The 24460-nt window shown below is 34.5% G+C and overlaps 2 protein-coding genes across 3 annotated transcripts; one reads left to right on the forward strand and one right to left on the reverse strand.

The window, feature by feature from the left end:
• Positions 1-564: 564 nt before the first annotated feature.
• Positions 565-5048, reverse strand: LOC134240527 (DEP domain-containing mTOR-interacting protein-like). Its single transcript, XM_062722625.1, has 9 exons — positions 4889-5048; positions 4207-4385; positions 2837-2957; positions 2441-2619; positions 2144-2341; positions 1769-1840; positions 1562-1632; positions 1358-1462; positions 565-1062 (listed from the first exon to the last, which is right to left on the reverse strand). Exons 1-9 carry the CDS (start codon positions 4981-4983, stop codon positions 919-921), a joined length of 1164 nt encoding a protein of 387 aa, XP_062578609.1. The 5' UTR covers positions 4984-5048; the 3' UTR covers positions 565-918.
• A 3875-nt stretch (positions 5049-8923) lies between these two features.
• Positions 8924-23019, forward strand: LOC134240495 (ATP-dependent RNA helicase DDX4-like). Of its 2 annotated transcripts, none has more exons than XM_062722585.1 (15): positions 8924-8995; positions 16811-16830; positions 16934-16971; positions 17090-17518; positions 17840-17867; positions 17975-18009; positions 18103-18246; positions 18359-18442; positions 19934-20235; positions 20389-20673; positions 20835-21144; positions 21257-21356; positions 21464-21734; positions 22025-22144; positions 22577-23019. In XM_062722585.1, the coding sequence occupies exons 1-15, from the start codon at positions 8984-8986 to the stop codon at positions 22682-22684; spliced, it is 2286 nt and encodes a 761-aa protein (XP_062578569.1). In that variant the 5' UTR covers positions 8924-8983; the 3' UTR covers positions 22685-23019. The 2 variants fall into 2 exon arrangements, with proteins under 2 accessions (XP_062578569.1, XP_062578567.1); XM_062722583.1 differs by lacking the exon at positions 8924-8995 and adding an exon at positions 9503-9624.
• The last annotated feature ends 1441 nt before the right edge of the window (positions 23020-24460 follow it).

Consider the following 24460-nt stretch of genomic DNA (forward strand, 5'->3'; position numbering starts at 1 on the left):
TATAGTATATAAAATGAAAATAAATCCCAAAACTCGTCTGTTCATTGTGATACAAGTTCAGCATGTAAAGGCTCTGTAGACATGCAGTACATTGATGGTTTGTTGTATTTTGTTCTGCAACATGTATGAAGTAATTCAGAATTCAGACTGGGAGTAGGGGTCCAAACACAATTTAAACAACAATTCTTCCTATAATTTTTTGATTTGCAAAAAGAGGAGGGGGACATTTCTTTATTTCATATGTATAATCTTACCTACTTAAAAAGGGGTTCTTGTTTCCAAGGTTTCTCTAAGGTTAATCTTTTGGTCACTCTACTAAATAAAGATTTAAAACAACTCTGAAAATGGAATCATGACTGCCTCACTGGGTGAGCTATTTTACTAACATCCATGAAGTTTTTTTGCATATTATTATTTATTTATAACTTAAGATTAACTTTGATGTACTGTAAAATCACATATAATGGGTTATAAAAATTTTCATGAAGAAAAAAATTGACCAGGTGGTAGTAGAAATTACACAAATTAAACCCCCACAAAAATTAGTGATTTCAAAGTAGTTTTGACAAATGTACAGCATGTCACAAAAAGGGACCTTCATGTTTGTTCATTTTGACAACAGCATAATTGTCATCAACATATTTCACAATATGTCCATTTATATCATCAGTTGACCCATCTTTATTGTATTGAGCATTACGTTTTGTTTGGATTAGTTAAGTTTATATGAGGTTTAGAGCTTTATTATTATTATAGATTTATGAAGTCTTCGAATTCCCTGTTGATGTTCATGATGCAGGTATTGAAGAAGAGTGTCTGACCAATCTGTCACTTCTTTGATTGTGTGGAATATACATGTACCACTCCCTGCTCCCTCTATAAGCATCAGCTGTGTCTGTTTCTATCACCAGGACTAGATCATTTATCCTTGTTGTCCCGTTTGTGGGACATGACACACATGTTGATGTAGTCCCGCCCACTCTCTATGATTCTCTTGGCAACAGAATGGTGGTCCTCACGGAGAACATTCACACCGTTAACAGAGTAGATGTATTGTCGCACCTAAAAACAGAATATTTTAATTTGTATATTTTATCAAACGTGAAACTAGAAAATCGTTATTTTTTTTATTTTTTAATACTGCTTTCACCTGACAGAAGTTTAATTATGGATTTGATATCGTTTTGGATTCCAGACACTGGGTTATGCTTCTTGGGTTATCTGGTTCTCTGAAGCAATTTCATTAAATGAAAAATGCACGATTTCTAGAAAAAATATCTACCTGTACATTCATTTATTATGCTCTAGCTTTATGTCATATGTTATTTAATTCAGTTTGTTTTTTGTTAAATATAACCTTGAGCCCTGCGTCTGCGGCTGGTCCCTCGGGATCCACAGTCTGTACGTACGTGGGCCCTATACCCCGTATGACGAACCCGTAACCTACAGAGTCACTAAAAATCTACAACGAAAAGTCAAATTCATTTTTAATAAAATGTATATATCTTTTTGACATATACATATCTATCGCTACTGTGGAGTTGAAGAACTTGAGTCTTACTCTGAGACAGGATTTAACATAAGGTGTATCAGGAGATTCCAGTTCGTCAGCTGTTTCATACCTCAATAGCACTGTATATAGAAGATACAAAGAATTATTAAATACATGTAACTGTTTGGTAAAAAAAGAAAAAAAAGTTTATAATGATGAAAAATGTCATATTGATGCAGATGGTAATTATTTTTACACGCATGAGTGACGATTTACCGGATCTCGGCTGCATCGAGGACGCGTTCGAAGATTCTTCTGTTTCCGAATTGTTTTCTGTACATTCGTTTTCTGGGAATAAAAAAAATCATGCTTTGTGTAATGCAGGCTACTGGTCATTATACTTGTGATTTTAAATCATGAATTAGATAAAGAAAGTGACCCTGAGAACCTCATTAAGTTGGAATAAAATTCTTCATTTCATTTGGATCTGAAATGTTATTAATTAGTACTTGTACCCATATATACCAAAACTACTGAAATTAAGTCGACCTACACGTAACCGTAATAAATTTTACAAGATCATTTGAAATGGATTAAATAATTAATTGCTGCAATATATTTGTACATGTATCATAATTCATATACCACAACCATTTGGGACGGAGAAATCACGTGACTCTAGAAATCGGGTTGGGGTATCCTGAGACTCCGTGGAGGACCGTGATTCGTTCGACATCCGGCGCCTCTCGTCTAGAATGAGGACGTCGGACATCCGGCGCCGCTGATCCAGATCCAGGTTGAACTGATATAACAACAAATTATCATTCCGGAAATGGTGGTCATCTGTCACTATAGAAAAAAATACAAAGGAAATAAATCTAAAAATCGGGGAATTTGAAAGGCATAATGCCTTGATATTTTCTAATTTTACAGAAGAAATCTATTTACCATGCCTGATGATGTCGTTCTCCAGGAGTTGTCTCCCCGTGATTATAGCCTGTTCCTTTGTGTTTACCATTCCAGTATTCACCAACCAGTCCACGAAGGCGGATCCCATAAAGGCGCGGTCAAACACCTGGTCCCGCACCTGGTAGCTCCGTAAAATACCTTTCTTTGAGAAATTTATCCTGAAAAAATGAAACAATTCAAGTATGCACTATTATGCTTTTCATATGAAAAAAACGAACCAACATGAACGAGTTTGTTCGAATGCACAGATATAGCAACATGGTGGTCGTAGAAATCGAACACTCTCCAAAACTAGTGTGCGTGAAACCTCGTATGAATAATTCAATACAGCTGTAGTTGACAAAAACAGATGAGTAAATATGAGTGCATACTTACGAGTGATATATATCAAGGACTTTGTAGAAGAGCAGGAGATCTTTGTGAGATTCTATTGTGTTATCATCACGGCGAAATCGATAAAAGAGCATTTCATCTTTAAATTTGTGGTCATCGCAAACTATTACAAGAAGAGAAAAGACGAATTGTTTGGAATAATTTTTCAAATTCTTTCATAATCTCAAACGAATATGACAATGCATGTACAATTCCACTGAGTGCACATGGACATTATTTGCCAAACAAGCTAATTCAGAGAATTCGTGTCCCCCGCTTAGGGAAAAAGTCGGCTCCCCCTGACTGAATTTGTAGAATTATTAAATGTATACATGTATACTGAAGCCAATAAAATACATGTATGTCAATAGGCATATAAAGATTTGATTGCTTATTCTTTATTATGTGTATTGAAGATTTTTTTATATGGAATTTTTATCACTGTAATGATGAATTTATAACCTCATAAATTTTTCATTTCACATGCTGAATACTATCATTAAGCAAAAAAAAAAAGTATTTAAAAAAAAAAGGAAGCTTCGCCCGAGATTCGATCCCGTGACCTCTCACATTTGAAGCGAGAGACATAACCACTAGACCATGGTATTGCCTTACATAGTGTGAAGTATATGCAGAAGTGAAGTCACATACATGTATATATTCATGTTTTCATGTTCGGTATTCTCAAAATTTTACACAATCCATGGTGTTTGATTTATTTAGCCTTTATTAAACAGTTCTAATAGATGTAATAAGAACATAAAGTCCCACGAGAACCTGTTTTATACGCAATAACTCTCCTCATGCCCCTGCGCTAAAAATAGCGACATGTAATACTATAAATACTAATAAAACAAACGGGGCGGGGTTGAGAGGGGCGAGAGACGTCCTAGGGAGTTTTGGTATAAAATTACATTGCATAAGCTCAAAATCTTCTTGAAATATTGCCCGGAAATAATAGTATTACACACAGACAGAATGTATAAATTTACGACCTTGAACTTTGACCTTTTGACCTCAAAATCAATAGGGGTCTTCATTAGGCCACAGGGAGTTGTTATATAAAATTTCATTGCAATAGCTCAAATGGTTCTAGAGATATCGTGTGGAAACGAGAGTGTTTTAACAGACAGAATTTGCTTATTTATGACCTTGACCTTTGACCTTTTGACCTCAAAATCAATAGGGGTCTTCTTTAGTCCATAGGGAGTTGCTGTGCTAAATCTCATTGCAAAAGCTCAAAGGGTTCTCGAGATATCGTGTGGAAACGAAAGCGTTACAGACAGACAGAAAGACGGACGGACGGACAGACGGACGGACGGACAAACCCAAATTAATATCCCCCACTTTTCAAGCGGGGGACAAATAAGTACCGTGATGGAAAAAAGCCCATTTCTGTAAGGTCCGCATTATCCGTACGGCGGAGACACGATCGTCACATCTTCTGCTCCGGACCAACCAATCAACTGTCTCGTTACCCTGGAAACAAGACTTGTAGCTCCGAAGTCTGTATTTCCGGTCTCTAATCAGTCCCACTCCATTCATGCACGATCTGAAAATGAAAGAGGGGCACGTTTAAGAATCATTATATATTTTGTTCTGGTAGGTGAAATATCAAGTATATATGATAATGAAATAATCTAAAGTCAAGCTTTTGAAATTCAGGATAATAATTGCCTTCACATTAACAAAAACCTCTGAATAGATCTCGAGTCTTAGGTCGGGTCACGACACAGACCTCTGATCAAGAGCAACTGAAAAGTGTTTATCTTAAAACTAAACTAATGTTCCATTGCTATGCCTTGGGAAAAAAATACATTTTCAAAACCTGTGACATTGGTCGCATGCCCTGGGTTCAAAGTCAAGGCCTAATCCATCGTGCTACTTGAGCTACAACCATCTCACCTCTCTGTTTAACCTAACAACAACTCTACCAATGTATTAAATTAATTATCCCTACCGCAGTAACCGCACTAAAGAATACATATATACTAACTTTATCATCATTTAAGACTTTTCCCCAAACAAAGTTAACAAACTCAATGAGCATCTGACCTGAGTTGTTCCCCGATGAGGAAGATCTTGTAGGTACTGAGCGTGGACACGACCGGACAGTAGTCCTTCTTGTCCGTCATGTTGTTTGTATACATACCGAGGTTAGTTTGTTACTTATATCATAGTTATCTCTAGATCTGGGGTACAGCGAATGTTTACAGTAAAGATAACGATGCTAAATAACTTATCGTGCTCCTATAGAGATAAGTTAATGACAATGAACTTCATTTGACAAAGAATTTTAAGGATACAGTCCTCTGTGATGTCTGAGATTCACTTTTATTTAATACCTGTTTTGGACTAGTTTATTATTTTATTTCTTTAATTGCTGAAAAACTATGAATATATGAAGCTTCACTTTTGTCCATATCTCATACTTCATGCAGTGACGTAGCATCGTTTTTGAAAGGGGGGGGGGGGCAGCTAGAGAACATTTGTTTTTTAATAGAAAAAAAGTATGAAATCATATTAATTTTTTTTAATTTTTGCAACACAATCATCTGCGTTTTTTATTCTTTGTGTTTTTCATTCTTTTGGGCGTCCACAGCTTTGAAAAAAAAAGATGCATCTGCTAAAAAAGATCGCTCTCTTCAATTACTATTATACCATTTCCCAACCTTACTTATATACTATAGGAAATATTAATTGAAAGCCTGTCCCCCTCACTGTTAGACTTAAAGTGATGTGTACCGAAAATGTAGTATTAAAATTGGTACTAAAAGTAGTTGACAAAATTGAAAAAGTTTAACTTTTAATGGCGTCGTGGACATACAATTAAAAAAAAAATATTTTGGCAATGAGTTACCTCTAGGCCCACTGTCATTTGATAGACGTTTTGATGTCACGAGTTCAACAACCAATTTACGAGTGCATTCACCAAAGACTTTGAGTTTGGTTTATGATCAACGGCAAGGCAACGGATATCTGAGTGTTCCAAACAACGCCCACTGGAGGTGACAAAAAACTTCACCTGTTTATAACTGTGCACTAAAACAATAAGAATTGTGTAATTATATCTGTGCATTAGTCTATTAATCCACTCTTTCAAAAATGTCTACTAAGAGGGAAATGAAAGAACTTAATTCTTGAACTTGAAAAAGAAAAATCAGAACAGTTAAAGAGTGAAATGGCAACACTTCACCAGAGGTTGAAGAAAACTGAAAGTGCTTTGAGTTTAAAAGAAATAGAAATGAAATATAAAAATGAACCAAAAGCAAATAAAACTGTCTATGTTGCGAGAGAGAAAAAGATTGCAAGGTTGTGTGGTAGACCTGTGAAAGAGAGTGACCCCGATGTAGCAGAATGGTTAGATGATGCTAGGCAACATTTAAAAGTTATTGATGATGAAGATGCAAAGATAGATTTTTTGATGGACAATTTAGGTGGTCAGGCAAAAGATGAAATAAGATCAAGACCTAGAATGGAAAGAAATACATCAGTCTAACAAAATTTTAGATATCATTAAAGATGTTTTTGCAAGTACAGAAACTTTGGGCGCGTTGCAACAGCAATTCTATCAAAGAGATCAGAAACATGGCGAGTCGTTGCAAAATAACTCTTTTCATGTATGAGTGACCGGGTGTGGCATCGCCATATTTTGGTGCTCATTGCCAATTTTAATTAAAATAAAAGAACCGTAAAAAAGAACTTGACTTTATACTCGTTACAAATGGCATTGTCTATTTAAAAAATGTCTGGAAAAGGTCGGGAAGAAATATTGATTTAAATATCTGTACCGGACATATGGAAAAATTTAGTCATTGCAGACATAAAAATTTTCAATAATTTTTGTTTTTTAATAACTTGCATATGATTTTCCCATCTTGTCCTCTCCATTTTCCTTACCTATATATTAATTATAATTATTGAATTTAAAATCTTACAGAAAAAAAATTCCGGGGTGATGCCAAGACAAGGCTGGGTGTTACCTTTTAAAAGTCAAATTAATTGTCATGTATGTGCTCAATGTATTGAACACATACAAGCCATATATTGGCACAAAAACATGTCATATTTATGACATGTTTATGTAAACCCCAAAACGGGATAGGGTGGGATTTGACAGTGATTTTGTTCGTAAATTTGATTATTTTTGACAATTTGAAATTAGAATGTGGCGTTTACGGTGCGTTCAGACCATCCATCACTCTGCTCTGTGTATAACCAAATGTTAGCAAAGCTATCTTTACAACACAGTCCATAATAACTGCGACATATGCTATACCCTCCTGTATCAATTTAACAGTTCATAAATAACTGCGCCCTCTGCTGACACCCTTTCGTATCAATTTCACGGTTCGACGTTCTAAACCTCAGCTGACACGTCTGGGTCTCGCATCAGACGTTTTAACTTTGATGCACTGTGGGAAAATTGAGGTCATACACCTTTGCCATTTACTATTTTCTTAAATTTGAGAATAAGTCGAGAAAATGCCTATGGTTTGGCAGCAATCTCACGAGTGTTAGAATTATAGTCTTCCCTGAAATAGCATATGAACAATTCAGACCGGTTATTAATAATTTCCTCAAGCTAAAACACAAATTTTCTGTACATAATTGGATGTCAAGTCCATTATTAAAATACGTCTTCAAAATTTGGTTAAATTGTATTACTTTTTACTGTTGTACATGTAAATGTTCATTGATAGGCCGGTTGATCCCCATCCTTATTTTTTTGTTTAATCTATTCAATAAGAATATGTGGTAAACTAATGTAGTAGTACATATATATGAATACAATTTAGCCCCCCCCCCCCTCTTAGTTGCATGTTAGATAAAATCATTATTTTAGCTTCACCCGTCTCTGGCAGGGCTATCGATCTATACTTTAAGTTTTTAACATCTATATCGCACTGTATTTTTTTATTTATCAGAAATGTGCGGATTGATGCGTAAGCTTTATATATCTTGCTTTCGTAAAGATAAACTTTATCTTCAATTGGTAATTATAAACAAAATGATTGAGCTTTTGGTCGTTATCATTTGTTATAGATACGAGTATCTGTCAATCATATTTTATAGATAAAATTACATACATGTGTTAGTAAATCATTTTCATCATATTGTATAAATAACCGTCTATATCTAAAACCATGACGTACCCCTAATTCCTCCCACTGAAAGCTGTAGTCCAACACCCACCAACCCTTACCCCTAATAAAATATACACCTGTCACAACCTGGTATAACTGAAATCAAGATTTAATTGGGTTTGGTTAAGTTTTAACCACTTCTTTAACGAAATTCTTACCCATATATACCCCATGTTATTTATGTGTTCGACTTTGTTTAAGTCAAATCCACTGGATCTAATGACATTTTCTAAATTTTGATTCAATGCAGTGACCGGTTGGGACCTGGAGTAAAGTATATCAAAAAGCGTTTATGTTATAATTTGGTATTCACTTCTAACCTAATCATTTCAAAATTTAGAACATGACACACAAAAGAGTTTGGCCTAAATAGAATTAGAACTACATATTTATATTTTAAAACAGTTTTCTTGTACACATCGAAACAATTGAAAAACCTTTACCAATGTCAAAGTTTTGTATACTTTCAAATCAAATACGATACTATTTGTTTAGGCATACTTTGAGGATAAATTAATATTTAAAAAATACACCCAAGCATTTGGAAAATTATCGCACATGCACCTACTGATGCGATTCAGAGAATTATTTTACCATTTTCTTTTTTTTAAAAATGCGGACATTTTCAGTAAATAATGCATTTTAAGTTAGATGAAATGTCAAATAAATTTTTTAATTAAATTCAGATTAAATTGTTCACCTTCTTATTTGTTGCACATATGCCACGACAGGCATTTTCCTTAGCTGGCTCGCCCTTTGTTAACCGTGAAGATGATAAAGATCTTTACTGCAGAAAATAATGTACGAATTACAAGTAAAATATTTTTTGTTATACCCATAGTAGCTTTTCTGGTTAGTTGCTAGCCTATATACATCTGATCAAGTCATTTGGTCCTGAGACAGTCTTACTGTACATCTACGTACGAGTTATCTAGAAAGTTGAGGAACATCACGTGACCATTGACGCGGGAAAGAAGCACATGTGAATTTGGCACCAGAGAAGATGGAGGTTGTGGTGAGTTGATTCATGCAACTATATATTTGACTGTCTCTCTTGTTATTTTTTTTATCTTAATGTGTGATAATAAATGTGTGATAATGGAATTTCCCTTATATAGATAAAAAATAACAAATTTGCATGAAGAAGGGTTGCATCTGTATCGATCTTTGTCTGCGATTGAACTTGAACTGGTTGGTTCTGTTCAGTTCAAGGTTTTTTCCGCCGATTGTTTTTTTATTTTACTTGTTTAGGGGAAAAGGCTTGTCCACTGTGCAGTAATTGAAGGAACTTTAAAAACAGATATTTTTTTAAATTTCTATTTTATCTGACGTTATCTCAAGAAAATAAGTGTAAACATAATAAAAGTCTAAGTTATGAAAAATATTTGTTTTATAAAATGCAAACATGCATGTACACACTCAAGCTATCAATAGGAGGACGAGTGCATTTGCACATCTTTTCTTTGAACTTGTCACATGCTGGCCTAATTTATGGAGCTCTCTAGTGAAGAAGGTAGAAATGTATATTATACATGGTCAATAAATAACTGCAGATCTGTGTAAGAACTGCAATAAATACACAGTTATATTCTGGACACATTTAATGTAATGGGAGGGAGAGGACGTGGTATTTTAGGTAAAAAGGTAAAAGTAAAAATATATAATTTTTAAAATTCTGACAGTTCAGTTTCTTTTCTTTTCATTTGTTCATGGTCATGGGAATTACCCGGAATATCAAACAAAAGAGAAAATGAAAGCATATGTGAAATTTCTTGAAAATATAAAATAATGTCATTTAGAGATTTAAGCTTAGTTCCCAGTTGGAGAATTGTTTTCTTTGTGTTGAGACCAACATCATGCTGTCTAAATCTCAACATGTTGTTATGGAAATGTAATAAAGTATTATCCCATTGGGTTTGTTTGTTGCTTTGAGTCATGTCATGCTTCAACGAACACGAGAAAAGAATCATCTTCACTTCAAACATGTCAAAAGTGTGGTGTAAAGCCATTTTATGCTTAACATAAATGATGTAAAGTCATGTAATGCATAACATTAACAGAAAAAAAAACACCAAAACTTTTATTGCATTCTTGCATTCTTCCTAGAAAAATTGAGAAGAAAGAAGTGCATCATGTTACCCTTCATTTATTTCACCTTTTATTGATAAGACTGTCTTCTGACAGTACATGTTTACTGACAGAGGATTAGCATGTTTTATCATCACAGGAAAGATCGTAATCTGCTTCCTGCTCAGTAAGGATAACATGCCATTTGTGATTAAACAGTTTTTAAATGGTTTTTATCTCTGTACAATTAAAAAAGGTTTAAATACAAAATTAAATCAATATACCAAATTTTATCCTTGCTTTCCCATGAATTGTCCAGTCACTTTTGGGAATGGGACCCAGGACATTGGAATTAAGAAATGAACGACATTTTATCACTAAATGGGAAATAAACAATAAGATGAATGAAATTAACATTTTACATAGTTATTATAGAATTATGAATTAGAGAATTGATCATTATAGTGTAGTTTTACACAATTTCCAAACGTGACCTTGTTTGTGTTTTGTGAATTATGATCAGATTATCTTCTAAAGTTGTTCTGCATTTAAAAATTGAGGATATGCAGTTCATTTTTTTGGGAAAAGGGAGGGTTTTGCAATTGAGAATGGGACCCATAATTGGCCCTTCACAGGGTAGTGGAAAATCCCTGTGTCCTCTAGAATTTTAAACCAAATTTACACTCCAGCAGTTTTAAAAAGGTTAACAATATCAAACAAAAAAAAGGGGGGGGGGCAGATAAAATTCTAGCACTTCCTGAAGATTTAAAACTGCTCACTGGGTGTTAAATTCATGGTACTTTTATGCAGCTAGACAGATTCACACTTTGATGTATTAAGCTTGAATGATAATAGATAAAATCTTCAATAAATGACATCATTTGACAAAGATTGGAAATATTTCAAAATTATATTTAGACCAAGAAAAAATAATTGAATACAGTATTTCCCTATTTTATGTTGCAATGCCAGTATTCCCCAGAGAAATGTGTGAGGTTCTTTATGTTAATAATTACGTGCATAAACCTAAATGTACACCTCTTTATAAAACTTTTTTCAAAGTTTACGAAAAAATATAAAGAACTTAAAGGAATCAAATCATCCAAATAATCTGATTTCCTACAGCAGAAATGTGCTCTCATTCTCCAGTCTGTGATCAAAAACATAGGTTTTATATTAATATAAGGACAGTGTTTCTGTTTTTAATTCTCTCGATCTGAGGTTTAAATTGTTTTCAGAGTTTTAAATAAACCATGGCCTGCCTGTCTGCCATTTTCTTATGTGTTTTTGTTCACAACTTTTGACTCGCATGCTGGTCGTTTGTTGGCCGGTTTAGCTGAACTGAATTTACATAGCAAGTTTATGTGAATAACTAGGGTATGACAGAAAAAATGGCAAGTAAACAATGGCAAGTAAACATCATTAATCGAAAGGAAATTCACACATGTCCTTCGGGCATGTAATGAACTGATTTGAGAATTTTCACATCCTCGCTGGCAAATTTAATAGGTCCTGGGCATGGGGCACCCAGGTTGTTTCAAAGACTGTAAGGAAAGGCCAGTATAGAGAAGGCAGAGAAGAAAAAATAGCATAAACACATCTAGATACCATCATTGGCATTAGCAAGTTTTTAGAGAGATTTCAACTAGTGATGAAAATTAGACAAGAAAAATGACCTCTGATGGAGTTTAAACGATCTCAAGCTGTGTGTGATTTTGCTTTGAAAAAAAAAAAATTAAAACATCGTTGGCAGACTTAGAGAATGTTAACTGCTAAGGAAATAATAAAAATTAACTGTTCAGGCCTAGGTTTTTCAGTAGAATATTTTATAGATTTTGCATACATGACCTATTTTAATGTCGAACATGTCAAGTCTCAAGAACGATCATATTTTTGAGGAAGAAATGGAAATAACCTGATGATAAAAAAAAAATTTTACAGAAAATGGGAAGAATGGTAAAATATATAAGGTATATTTGGGTAAATTTGTATGAGAAGTGATGTATACACAATTTATTGGTATCCCCACCTCATTTTGTTTGGCATGTGCCGTATATGTGTACTTGATAATTTGTTAATTAACTATAAATACCTAATTTTTTAAAGCAAGAATCTCCTTTAAATATTAAAAGAATATGAAAAGAATCAAATCTATTCATATTGGCATTAACATAATGAAAAAAAATGTGTACGAGGAGTCCATGTTTTATACTTACAATTTAACAATTATAAAATCTTAGAGAGAGAAAATGATTATAATGACCAGTTAGTGGTGTCTGCAGGACAGGAAGATAAAACACTGGGAGGGGTACCATGAATATCTTTGACTAAAAAAGAAAGCTTTATACTCTACAACAGAAATTGTCTTTCATGGCCTCATTGGACATATCACATAAAACTTTTAAATATAAATTAGAGGAACATAATATAAGGACAACAAGATCAGTGAACAATTAAAGAACATTTCTAAATCAAATTCTGGGAAATTAACTTTTTATAGTAATATAATTGATTTAAATGAATATAAATTACAAAACTATCTAGAATTACCATTGAAGAAATCTGAAAGGACAATCCTAACAAAACTAAGAATTAGTGCTCATACCCTACATATTGAAATAAGGAAAGGCCAGTATAGAGAAGGCCACCTAAAAATAGCAGAAAACACGTGTATGTCATTTTTGTAAGAGATTTTTTATTGAAAATGAAAACCATTTTGTACTTTATTGTCCTGTGTGTGATCAATGTAGAAAAAAATATTACGATATATTCAATGCACAATGTTACATGAAGGAAAACCCTAGGTTTTTATTATTGACATTATCAATCCTACAAGTGTTAGAACTGCTAGGAGAGTTTGTAACTTTTTGAAAAAGTGCTTTGATATTAGGAAAGAAAACCTTCAACAAACCTGATATGCTTTCTTTGATATTTTATTTTATTTTATGTATGTTAATTGTTGTATTCATGACTATATGCCAATGTATGATGGTGTTGTCAATAAATGAATTGAAATAAAGAATAAAATCCGCCTACCCGCCCAAATTTTTTAGCAAATTAGGATGAGAATCTAAGATTAATTTTATCTGGCCTTACATGCATTTCCGACCATTAAGATCTTTTGGTAAATAATCCCCTTTTCCCATATCATGAAATATGAAGATGTGATATATCAGTTGCATACTTAAAAATTTTTAGTTGAAAAAATGGAAAACTACTAAACTTCTTAAATAGTAGTGTTTCAGAATCGGAGGAAAAATACAATCGATTATCGAATCGAATCGGAAACACCATTTCGATTCATAATCGAAAATAATCGGACATTTCTCATGTTTTTTTTTATGCGCCCGGATCGATAGATCCCGGGCGTATATTGTTTTTGTCCTGTCTGTTTGTCTGTTTATCTGTTTGTCTGTTTGTCTTTCTGTCTTTCTGTCTGTTGTCAACTTTAACCTTCACCATAACTTATGAACCATAAGAGATAGAGACTTCATATTTGGTATGCATACTCCACTAATAGAAGTCCTTTCAAATGACATAAGGTCAATGACCTTGTGATCTTGACTGTGACCTATATGCTAAAAATAGCTTTTTCCACTGTTTGTCATCACTTTTGAACCATAGGAGATAAGGACTTCATATTTGGTATACTTACTCCACTAATAAAGTCCTTTCAAACATTGACAAGGTCAATGATCTTGTGACCTTGACTGTGACTTATATGTTAAAAATAGCTTTTTATACTTTTTGCCATAACTTTTGAACAATAGGTGATAGGGACTTCATATTTGGTGTGCATACTCCATCCATTAAGTTCTTTCGAATGACACCAAGGTCAATGACCTTGTGACCTTGACTGTGACCTATAAGCTAAAAATAGCTTTTTCCACTTTTTGTCATAACTTTTGAACCATAGGAGATAGGGACTTCATATTTGGTATACTTACTCCACTAATAAAGTCCTTTCAAACGTCGACAAGGTCAATGATCTTGTGACCTTGTCTGTGACCTATATGCTAAAAATAGCTTTTTACACTTTTTGTCATAACTTTTGAACAATAGAAGATAGGGACTTCATATTTGGTGTGCATACTCCACTCATTAAGTTCTTTAGAATTACACCAAGGTCAATGACCTTGTGACCTTGACTGTGACCAATATGCTAAAAATAGATTTTTTGAACTTTGTTGCCGCCGGGCGCATAGTGTTTCACAAACACATCTTGTTTTACATTATGAAAGGCCTTAATTTTGTATTGTGTTATTAATAAGAACTGCAGTAAAGAACACATAGGCCAATATTTCAGTTTTAATGAATAAGGTAATTTTCTACAATTATTAAAGGAAAGGATAACACTTGTTTAAATATCAAAGAAAAATAATTTTAATAGTACATGTATACATAAAATTATGGAACTGATAACTTGTAGACAATTATATGTTTCATTTTTTTTATAACATTTAAAATGGATTTTATAATAAAATATATAATATAATATAATCCATGTCTGTCTGTCTGTCCGTTTAACACTTTGTCCACAAATTTTCTGTTTTTTTTAATAACTTTTTAAATGGTTACCCAATCAAGTTAAAATTTTATGGTATATATTAGGAAAAAATACATATTTTGATGCTAAGTTTGGTTCTCATATGTCTTCTGGTTTGGAGCTGGGGTGGTAAAAATGGGTACTTCTTTTGAATTCCTTTACTATGCATAAGAATGAATGGGCAACTTTTTTTATGGCTGCCCTATCAAGTACAAATTTTATGATAGTTATAAAAAATAATACATATTTTGATGCTAAGTTTGGTTCTCTATGTCCCCTGGTTTGGAGCTGGGGTGGTAAAAGACGATTTTTTAACTTTATATACAAAAGCATTGGCAAAGAGAGATAACTGGGAAGATGTTCCTATTTAAAATTAATTTGCTATGAGCATGATTAATTAGCTTTCCTCCTGAAGAAAATCCAGAGCATTATCTTTATCTGTCAAATTGAGATGAATTACCACCTCTGTGTGCAAATGAAGTTTGCATAAAAAAAAATTAAGTCAATTTGGAATGCTATGAACACTCTGAAATGTGGATTTAAATATTATAATTTTTTATAATTTATATTTGTTAAATAGTTATATATATCATTGATTTTGCTAATAACAAGAAATAGATTAAAGAAGATTTTTTGAACGACATTTTTTGATTTACTTTTTTCACTTTATGTTAATTCAAGCATATTATTAATTTTTAGAATAGTTGTATAAAAACCCCATATCTATCATTAATACTGAAAAAGTTCTTATTGTACTTTAGAAGAAAATGATTAAGAGTACAATTAATCCCTTGGGATTAATTCATTCATAGCCAGCTGCAGAAAATTTAGTAGGCTTATCTTTATCTGTCACTTGAAGATTAATGAAAACCTTTGTCTGCAACTGATGTTTGTTTTGAAGTTAAGGTCAAGCCTTCATGATATATATTTGCATTCATACAAGGCTGGCATTTTATAAAACACAAATTCTTCATAATTGTTTAAATATACATGAAGTTGTTCTTTACTGCCTAATGTAAGTACAAGGATATTATTTTCAGGTTTTTGAATATTCAGGAATTATCTTGAAATTTTAAGAATACAGTTGCTGTTGCTGTTGCTTATTCTTCGTACATTTTTTAATTATTCCGTAAGCTGCACCCTATTAATTCTACCCCATGGCGGGGCCCTTGCTGACTGGTCAGTTTTCTAGTTTTTTTTAATAACATTTAAAATGTTTATAATTTATAATATAATATAATAACTATATTGATCTGAGTGAGTTTAACACTTTGAAAATTTTGATTAAAGGTTTTTATTTTTAAAAGATGATAATTTTCATTAAAATTTTATTCCTATATATTAGGAAAAAATTAAAGTAAAAGTTCAGCAAGTTGTCTACCTTCATAAATATTCACATTTGGATGGGTATGCACAATAAAAATAACACTACTTCTTTTGAATTCCTTATATATGATTAAAAAAAATGGTAGCATAGTGTTTAACTTCTGACTGGCCTCTTAATGTTTAAACTATAAAAAATAATACATAAAATGTGAGTGGATAGTAGAAAATATCGTTTCATATGAGAACAGAGGAAATTCAGGTTAAAAGACGATTTTTTATATTTAGTCATCAATTCTTTTGCTGCCTACATGATGGAAGGGAATATTATTTAGATTTAGCCATAATTATTATTTTCTAAGCATGTTTACGAATTTTTCGCTGACTCAGTTATCAAAGGTTACAAGCACCGTTTAGTACGACGGTCAGGAACTTTGTGTGCACATGGAAGATGCATAAAAAAAAATCAATGTACCATCTTTGTACAAGAGAAAAAAGGTGCAAAACACGAAAAAATACAATAATTGTGAAGATTTAGCATTATGTTTAAAGTATCTATATATATAGCGACAATCGATTTTGCTGTTAAGCTATCGATTGTCGGCATCGCCAAGCTTCCAACGACGATTTTTCGATCGTCGGCGACTATCGCTGAATCACTATTAAATAGGATCATTTTTATGGAGAAAACAGATATTTCAAAATTGATCCCTAATGAAATTAGTTCAGAATATCCATGTAAAGTACTTCCTCTTTCCTCCTAATTCATTCATAATTCTCCTATTTGACTTGATTTATTTGAATACAATTTAACATAGCATGAATGAAAATAAATGTTGCTTGGTATCCTACTGTAGATTGATTAATTTTATATTTCCTTACTTTCTTTTCCAGAATGGTTTTGGTCGTGGCGGGTAAGTAGTCTTTCATATTATCTGAACAATAATTCCTCTAAGTTTATGTAGTATTGTAAGTGTGTATTCATCATGAGTTGTGAATTTTCTGATATTTTTGTAGGTTTGGGAGAGGTACTTCATCATCTAGTGATAGCACAGGTTAGTTATAGTAGACATTGAATTAAGTAATTGCTTACATTTTGTTAATCTAATTAAGACACTGATTATGCTGTCTAGAAGTGGATACTTAACAATGACGGAATATTTTCCATTGAAGGTGGGGCAGGCAAAGGTTTTGGACGAGGTGTATTGCGTGCTGGCTTCACAGTAAATGGAAACGACAATGATCTCTCTAACGATATGTCAGGTCTGTCTGTCGGCAGACCAGGAGGAGGAATGTCCAATGGCTTTGGAAAGTCCGACAGTAATTCTGGTGGGAGTGGATTCGGATCTCGCGGCGGGTTCGGAGGAGGGGGAGGAGGATTCGGAAACAAATCAGACACCAACAATAACAACAGTGGTGGAGGCTTTGGGGGCGGATCCTCAGGAGGATTCGGGGGAGGATCCTCAGGTGGTGGATTCGGAGGAGGCTCTTCAGGTGGATTTGGAGCCAAGAAGGAAGGTGGATTTGGCGGGGGTGGTGGATTTGGTGGGGGTGGAGGCTTCGGGGCCAAAACTGATGGAGAATCATCTGGTTTTGGAGGAGGTAAGACAATATGCTTTTAAGATAATATTTTTCTGTGACAGGTTGACAAAGATGGATTGTGGGTACTTCATAGCACTGATGCAGTGCTTAACTTTGATTCTTTTGGGTTACAAGGTCAAAATTCATTTTTCTTTCCAAAAAGAGAATATGAAGTTGCATGAAATATGGTATAAGATGTATAAGATTTGCATAAAGTATAGGCCATTGTGAACTCTGATCTTGATATGAAAATCAGTATGTGTACTTGCATGCACTAGGGACACTTTTCTTGTAAAGTCTGTTAATCAATGAAGATTATTTAAAATATGTCATGTTTTGTAGGTTTTGGTGGTGGTGACAGACCTCCAAGGTATGTAATCTCGAGAATAAGTTAAAAAATTGAAATTTATATAGAGACAGTTTTATGTGGCATTGTATTTGTTACATGTATAATGGAATTATTGTGTGAATTTTTAGGGGAGGAGGATTTGGAGGAGGGGGCGGTGGCTCTGGTGAGTAGTTTTCATTCCCTGTTTTGTCCCACATTAAAACTGTTGTATTGAGGTTGATGTTTATAAAAAATTGGTATGCTGTTTATATTTAAGGTTGTCGGAACTGCGGTGAGGAGGGACATTTTGCGAGGGAATGTCCGAAGCCTCGCAGTGGTGGTGGAGGGGGGGACAAGGGCTGCAGAAACTGTGGTGAAGAGGGCCACTTTGCCAGAGAGTGTCCAAATCCTAAAAAAGAAGGTAAAGCCAGAAAAAAAGATTTGTTTGATGTAGAACAGCTTGGGAAAATGTGGGGCTTTTTAAATTCTGCTTGGATTGCTTTAGCTTGAGGACTATGATATACAATTTGTAGGTGGTGGTGGTGGAGGAGGGAAGTGTTTTAAATGCCAGGAGGAAGGTCATATGGCCAGAGACTGTCCTAATGCACCGCCACTAGGTCAGTGGTGTTTTCATACATTAACATAGAATCAAATGTATATCTGTATATTCTATTGCGTTGCTTGTGCATTAACATAGAATTGAACATATCTCTGTATATTGCTGTGTGTTACTTATGCACTCATTAGTACCTCGGTGGTGTCTTCACACATAAACAGAGAATTGAACTAATCTGTATATTGAGGTACACAGTCAAACTTGTCTTAGCGGCCACCAGAAATCAACGGCCACTCATGGTGAGCGGCCACTTTCAGTTCCCCCCGATGATTTTTCCTATATATTTTAACTGGAATAAACGGCCACCTGTGTAACGCGGCCAGCGGCCACTCAAATCCTCCCCCAACAGTCTTATTGACACTGTAATAGGCGGCCATTTCGTCACTTGTTGCGATTCTATCTTATCTTTTAAACGTGTTGGCATGGGTAATTATATCCTCGATAGTCAATTTAACCTACTAATGCAATTAAACAAATTGCTTTTAGATACGCTGAACTTTGTTTGTGTTTGTGAAAAAAAATATTTGTCCTGTTAGATCAATTTGTAATTATTTTTCAAGATTTAAAAGAATTTAATTACTACAATTGATACTTTTCTCTAGCTAAAGAAATTCACACCTTTTAGATTTTGATTCCATGTAGAAGCCCTTATTGCTACTCTTGTAAAAACAAAGTGCTTCATATGGCATGATTATCTCGTAAATTTCACCAACAGAGAGGATCGATAGGGATTAGTCACGCTCTACTGCATTTGACACCTGTGTTATGGAATGATTTTCAACTGCGTAAATACATCTCTCTGGTCAACTGGTTAATTTTATTTGTGTGTCTGTGTATGTTAAATAGAAATTCTGACAGCTTTATAACCAATAAAATTAATCAGACTTCATAAACTTCAGCAAGTAAGTTAATTACCGATAAATTAAGTTGAAGGGGGGGGGGTTACACTGCTGACTATCTTTTTAACATATATGTAAGTAAAATTTTTATTGACATATTTTTACTTAAATTCCTATGCTTTGTTTTATTTACCATTTAACTGTATTTTTGTGTATTTTTTCTTTATAAAAAAGGATAATAGTCAGCCACTGTATGTATTTATTCTAATGAAAATAAAAAGAATTTATTTAATAATTCAATGTAACAAAAGCACACTTATGAATGCAAGTTATGTTTAACTAATATGTAGGAACAGAAACATGCACAAAACCTTAAACATTTCGAATCCTTTAATATTCTTTTTAAATGAGCTTGAATTATAATATATACACATAAAAAGCTTTCAAGAAATTGAACTGTTTAATTATGATTAATTAATTTAACTGTAGTGCTTAATGTTGTTTATTTATTGACCAAATGTCCTTTTCGAGGGCAAACTGGAATAAGAGGGCACCTGTCTTAAGTGGCCAGTTTCCGGACTTCCCAAAGGTGGCCTCTTAAAACAAGTTTGACTGTATTTTGAATATTGAAATTTTTTTTGTTGCTAATTTAGATCCAGATAGACCTGCCCCTTATGTACCACCTGCCCCATCTGAAGACGAAGCTGAAATCTTCAAAGTCATCCAGAAGGGCATCAATTTCAACAAATATGATAAAATTCCTGTGGAAGTAACGGGTAGAGATCCCCCACCAGCCATCAAAGGCTTTGACGAGGCTGGATTATATGACAAATTCCTGGAAAATGTACGCAAAGCTCAGTATGAGAAACCAACCCCAGTACAAAAGTATTCTATTCCAATAGTCATGGCTGGCAGAGACCTGATGGCCTGTGCTCAGACAGGATCTGGCAAAACGGTATGAGGAATGTTAAAAATCTTAATGTTTACAGATTCAAGTGATTAATTTGTAAATGGTTATGCATGGTTTGATTTTATTAATCATTCTAAGTATTAACCAAGAAATTTATAAAATTGATAGAGTTTTATGTTCATGTATAATTTTCTCCAGGCTGCCTTCCTGTTGCCTGTATTGACAGGAATGATGAAGAATGGGATCTCGGGAAGCAGTTTCTCCGAAGTTCAGGAGCCCCAGGCTTTGGTGGTAGCCCCCACAAGAGAGTTGGCGGTCCAGATCTTTATGGATGCTCGTAAGTTTGCCTATGGCACCATGTTGAGGCCGGTGGTGTTGTATGGTGGGACCTCTGTGGGGTATCAGCTCCGACAGGTGGAGCAGGGGACACACATTCTGGTTGGAACTCCAGGAAGGCTCATCGACATTATAGGGAAGGGAAAGGTATGTCAGCATGAACAGGTTTTTATAATTGGTCAGATATTAGAGTTGTTAATCAATGCAGCTATTTTGTATTTTTAGGTTATTTTTGAAACTCTTATTCCAAATATTGAACAGAATGAATATTTGCCTTAAAATAAAATGCTGCTTTTATTTTGGAACAGATAAGTCTTGCCAAGTTGAAGTATTTGATTTTGGATGAAGCTGACAGGATGCTGGACATGGGTTTCGGCCCCGACATTCGTAAGATCGTGGAGGAGTTGGGTACTCCCCCTAAAACAGAGAGACAGACCCTCATGTTCTCTGCCACATTCCCTAAAGAAATCCAGGAGATGGCCGGAGACTTCCTTAATGATTATCTTTTCCTGACGGTCGGCAGAGTGGGAGGGGCCTGTACCGATGTAACACAGACAGTTTTTGAAGTTGACAGGCAGGAGAAGAGGTCAAGACTGTGTGACATCCTCACAGAAACAGGTAGGTGTAATTCATCAAAGGATGAACGGTGAATGTATGCTTTTAGTGGCAGGGTTCATGACATCACATTTACAGTTATTTATAACACATTTTCTTGTTCACTTTTTTCCAGGCACAGAGAAAACCTTGGTTTTTGTGGAACAGAAGCGTAATGCTGATTTCTTGGCTTCCTATTTATCTCAAAATGGATTCCCTACCACCAGTATTCATGGGTATGTTTCACAATCTTTAAACAGAAAATTAAACAAGTTATTCATCTCACTGTTGAAGACACAAGATTCTGTTTGGTGTCTGTATTTCCTGTTGCTGAATTTTACAGAGACCGTCTTCAAGCAGAGAGAGAGGAGGCTCTTCGTGACTTTAAAACGGGTAAAGCTCCAGTTCTGATCGCTACCTCGGTGGCGGCTCGTGGTCTGGATATTCCCCTCGTCAAACACGTCATTAATTACGATCTCCCCTCATCCATTGACGAGTATGTCCACAGGATTGGTAGAACAGGTCGCTGTGGAAACCTGGGAAAGGCCATGAGTTTCTATTCTAATGACACGGACGGCGCTCTGGCCAAACCATTGGTCAGAATTTTGTCAGATGTAAGTAGACCAGATATAGAATTGGAACAATTTCTAATCTGAATTGCATTAATCTAAATCCGGATATAGAATTGGAACAATTTCTAATCTGAATTGCATTTGTTAAGTAAGGATGGAAATGGGCTTAATCAGAATTTGTTATTGGAAAATTACATGTACATGTATATATTTAAATTGTTTCATATTGTGTTTTGTACTGGACAATAGCTGCAGGCTTATCCAACATGTATAAAGCTATTGCGACTCGGGAATGCTGGTTGTGGTGTATATTTATTTTGGGTGTTTTGTAGGCAATGCAGGAAGTCCCAGACTGGTTAGAGGAGTACTCCAAGACCAGCATGCCTGGTGCTGGTTATGCTGATGTGGGCGCCAAATTTGGAGGCCGTGACATTAGGAAAAATCAACCAAGGGTATGTCATATAGAACATCAAATTATATTGTATATATGACCAGCTGCAAAAAACAGCTTTGAATTCTTGAAGCTGTGCAATAGATATTATTAGTGTATACATAGTAAAATCCTCAAACTTGGATGTTTAGGGTAGGGGAAATTTATTTCAAATACTTGAAGAAAAAAAGATTAGGACTTCCTAGTAATTTAGCTATGCTATTCAAGGAAACGAATTGATACTAAATATAATGTGATATCTGACAGGTGTTCTTGAAAAAAAAAAGAGAAATGTTTAAGGGGGGAAAAAAATTGTCGTACATGTATTAATTCTTTCCCATGCTCTTGGAAAGTTCTTAATTGATGTAATAAGGGGGAAAAAAATTGTCGTACATGTATTAATTGCTTTCCCATGCTCTTGGGAAGTTCTTAATTGATGTAATCTTGTTTTCAGACCAGAGAGACCCACAAGGGGGAGGGTGGCTACCCACTGGGGGCTGGTGGCTCCGTATCGGTGGGAGCAGGTGGTGCCCAGGAAGAGGACGAAGAAAACTGGGATTAGGATGTTTCTCCTCGCTGTAGATAGAAGGAATGCCACCCTGTGAACTATGGATTGTTTTTTGTTTGAAGCCAGGAAGGCTGTGAACAATAGGTGCTACAAGGGACAGAAGTAGTGCTCTTTACTCGTTTTTATCTTGTAAATATGTTGATATGTCTTATTGATTGGGCATTACAGCCATCTCATCCTTAGAAAGAAATTCTTTTTTATATTTAAAGTCCCAAGAAAATGACGGGGCACAAATTCAAGAAGTAACCTATAAAAAATAGGACACTAATGGAAATCCTGTCCTGGAACGGATTTGTTCCGAAGATTTTGACCAATCCAAATGAAATTTTTTTAACAGAACCAAAAGATCATGTTGATTAAAATAATATTGATGGATTGAAAAGTTAGATGGATCCATCAGAAATACATTTTCCTAAGATTTGTTCAAGGAGAGATGGAACCAAGATGATTGTGATGCGAACAGTGTGTTGTGAGAAACAAAGGAGAAATGATACGTGGCGGTTTGACCCAGTATCGCGGTTGTCGAGTTAAACCCAAAATGACTAATTCGGGTCACTGTGGTCGGGCTCGGTGTGGAACAGTTATTGGCAGCACGGTCTGTCGCTGAGCGCAATGAATGGAAGGTACGGACGTGAATTCTAGTCTCAAGTCAGACCTTGTGCAATAAATACCCATGTCTTTCAGGGAACATTTTATTATTGTTGTGAATCTCATCTCATGGATCACCGCATTTCCAGGGTATCCTCAGGGTATCGTCATTGCCAAACATCACACCATTGCTCTAGTCCACTGCCGCTGTGATATTCCATCTGTTTTGTTTCTCATTTTTTTTTTTTTATTAGTTTTCTGTTATATTATTTTTTTAATTAAAAAAAATGAAAAAAAAAACTTTTGTGCTTTCTTTGCAAACGTGTGGCAGCTTAAGAATTACCAGAGGATTTAAGTTTGCTCAAACAAAGGACAACACAATCTTTCAAGGGGAGATGTGAAGAATTTGCAAAAGTTAGTGTAATTTATTGAAAATCTTGAGAACCTTGTAGCAAGAAAAATATATAGAGGATATTCAATGTTTTGTAGTTGAATATGAAATTTATTTCACAAGTGGGACAGGATTTTTGATATTTTCACGAGTGCGAAGCACGGGTGAAAATATCATAAAATCCTGTCTCACGAGTGAAATAAATTCCATATTCAACTACAAAACATTGAATTTTCTGTTTATTACATTTAAAAAAAAAAATCTTTGTTTTTCCTTTGCCTCTGTCTTTTTGTAATACAGTCATAGGCTCATGACGTAATAGTTGAGCGGTTGAGACGTCATAGCTAAGTGAGGTGAAAACACTGTAAACATGGATTTGGCAACGTATTTTTGGTAATTCTGACAGTTTTATTCGCTGTCAGAATGGTTTATTTATTTCCATCTATCTTATATTAGGTCAAGGAAGATTTTTTTTACAACAATCTTCGTTATGGGAAGGGAAATCGAGAGTTTTCCCGCACTTCTGATATTCGTCACACTGTGACAGGATATCATTTTGATATCCTTTCACACTGACAGAATATCATTTTTATTCAATGAATAAATAACTATTTCATGGGCAAAAATGTAATAAAAAGCTTTTATTTCATGACCCCAAGGGGAGGTTGGGGCCTCATTGCGGAAACGAAGGTTTTCCTACATGCAAAGATTGATAAAAAATCTTGAGAACAAAACCATTGGCATGATTAGTCAAATTGAAGTGAAAGCATCTACATGTACAGGTAGCGTAG

The sequence above is a fragment of the Saccostrea cucullata genome, unplaced genomic scaffold (genome assembly GCF_032062105.1).
Source record: "Saccostrea cucullata isolate Sc308-1 unplaced genomic scaffold, CSIRO_AGI_Scuc_v1 ctg175, whole genome shotgun sequence".
In the NCBI taxonomy this organism is placed as follows: domain Eukaryota; kingdom Metazoa; phylum Mollusca; class Bivalvia; order Ostreida; family Ostreidae; genus Saccostrea; species Saccostrea cuccullata.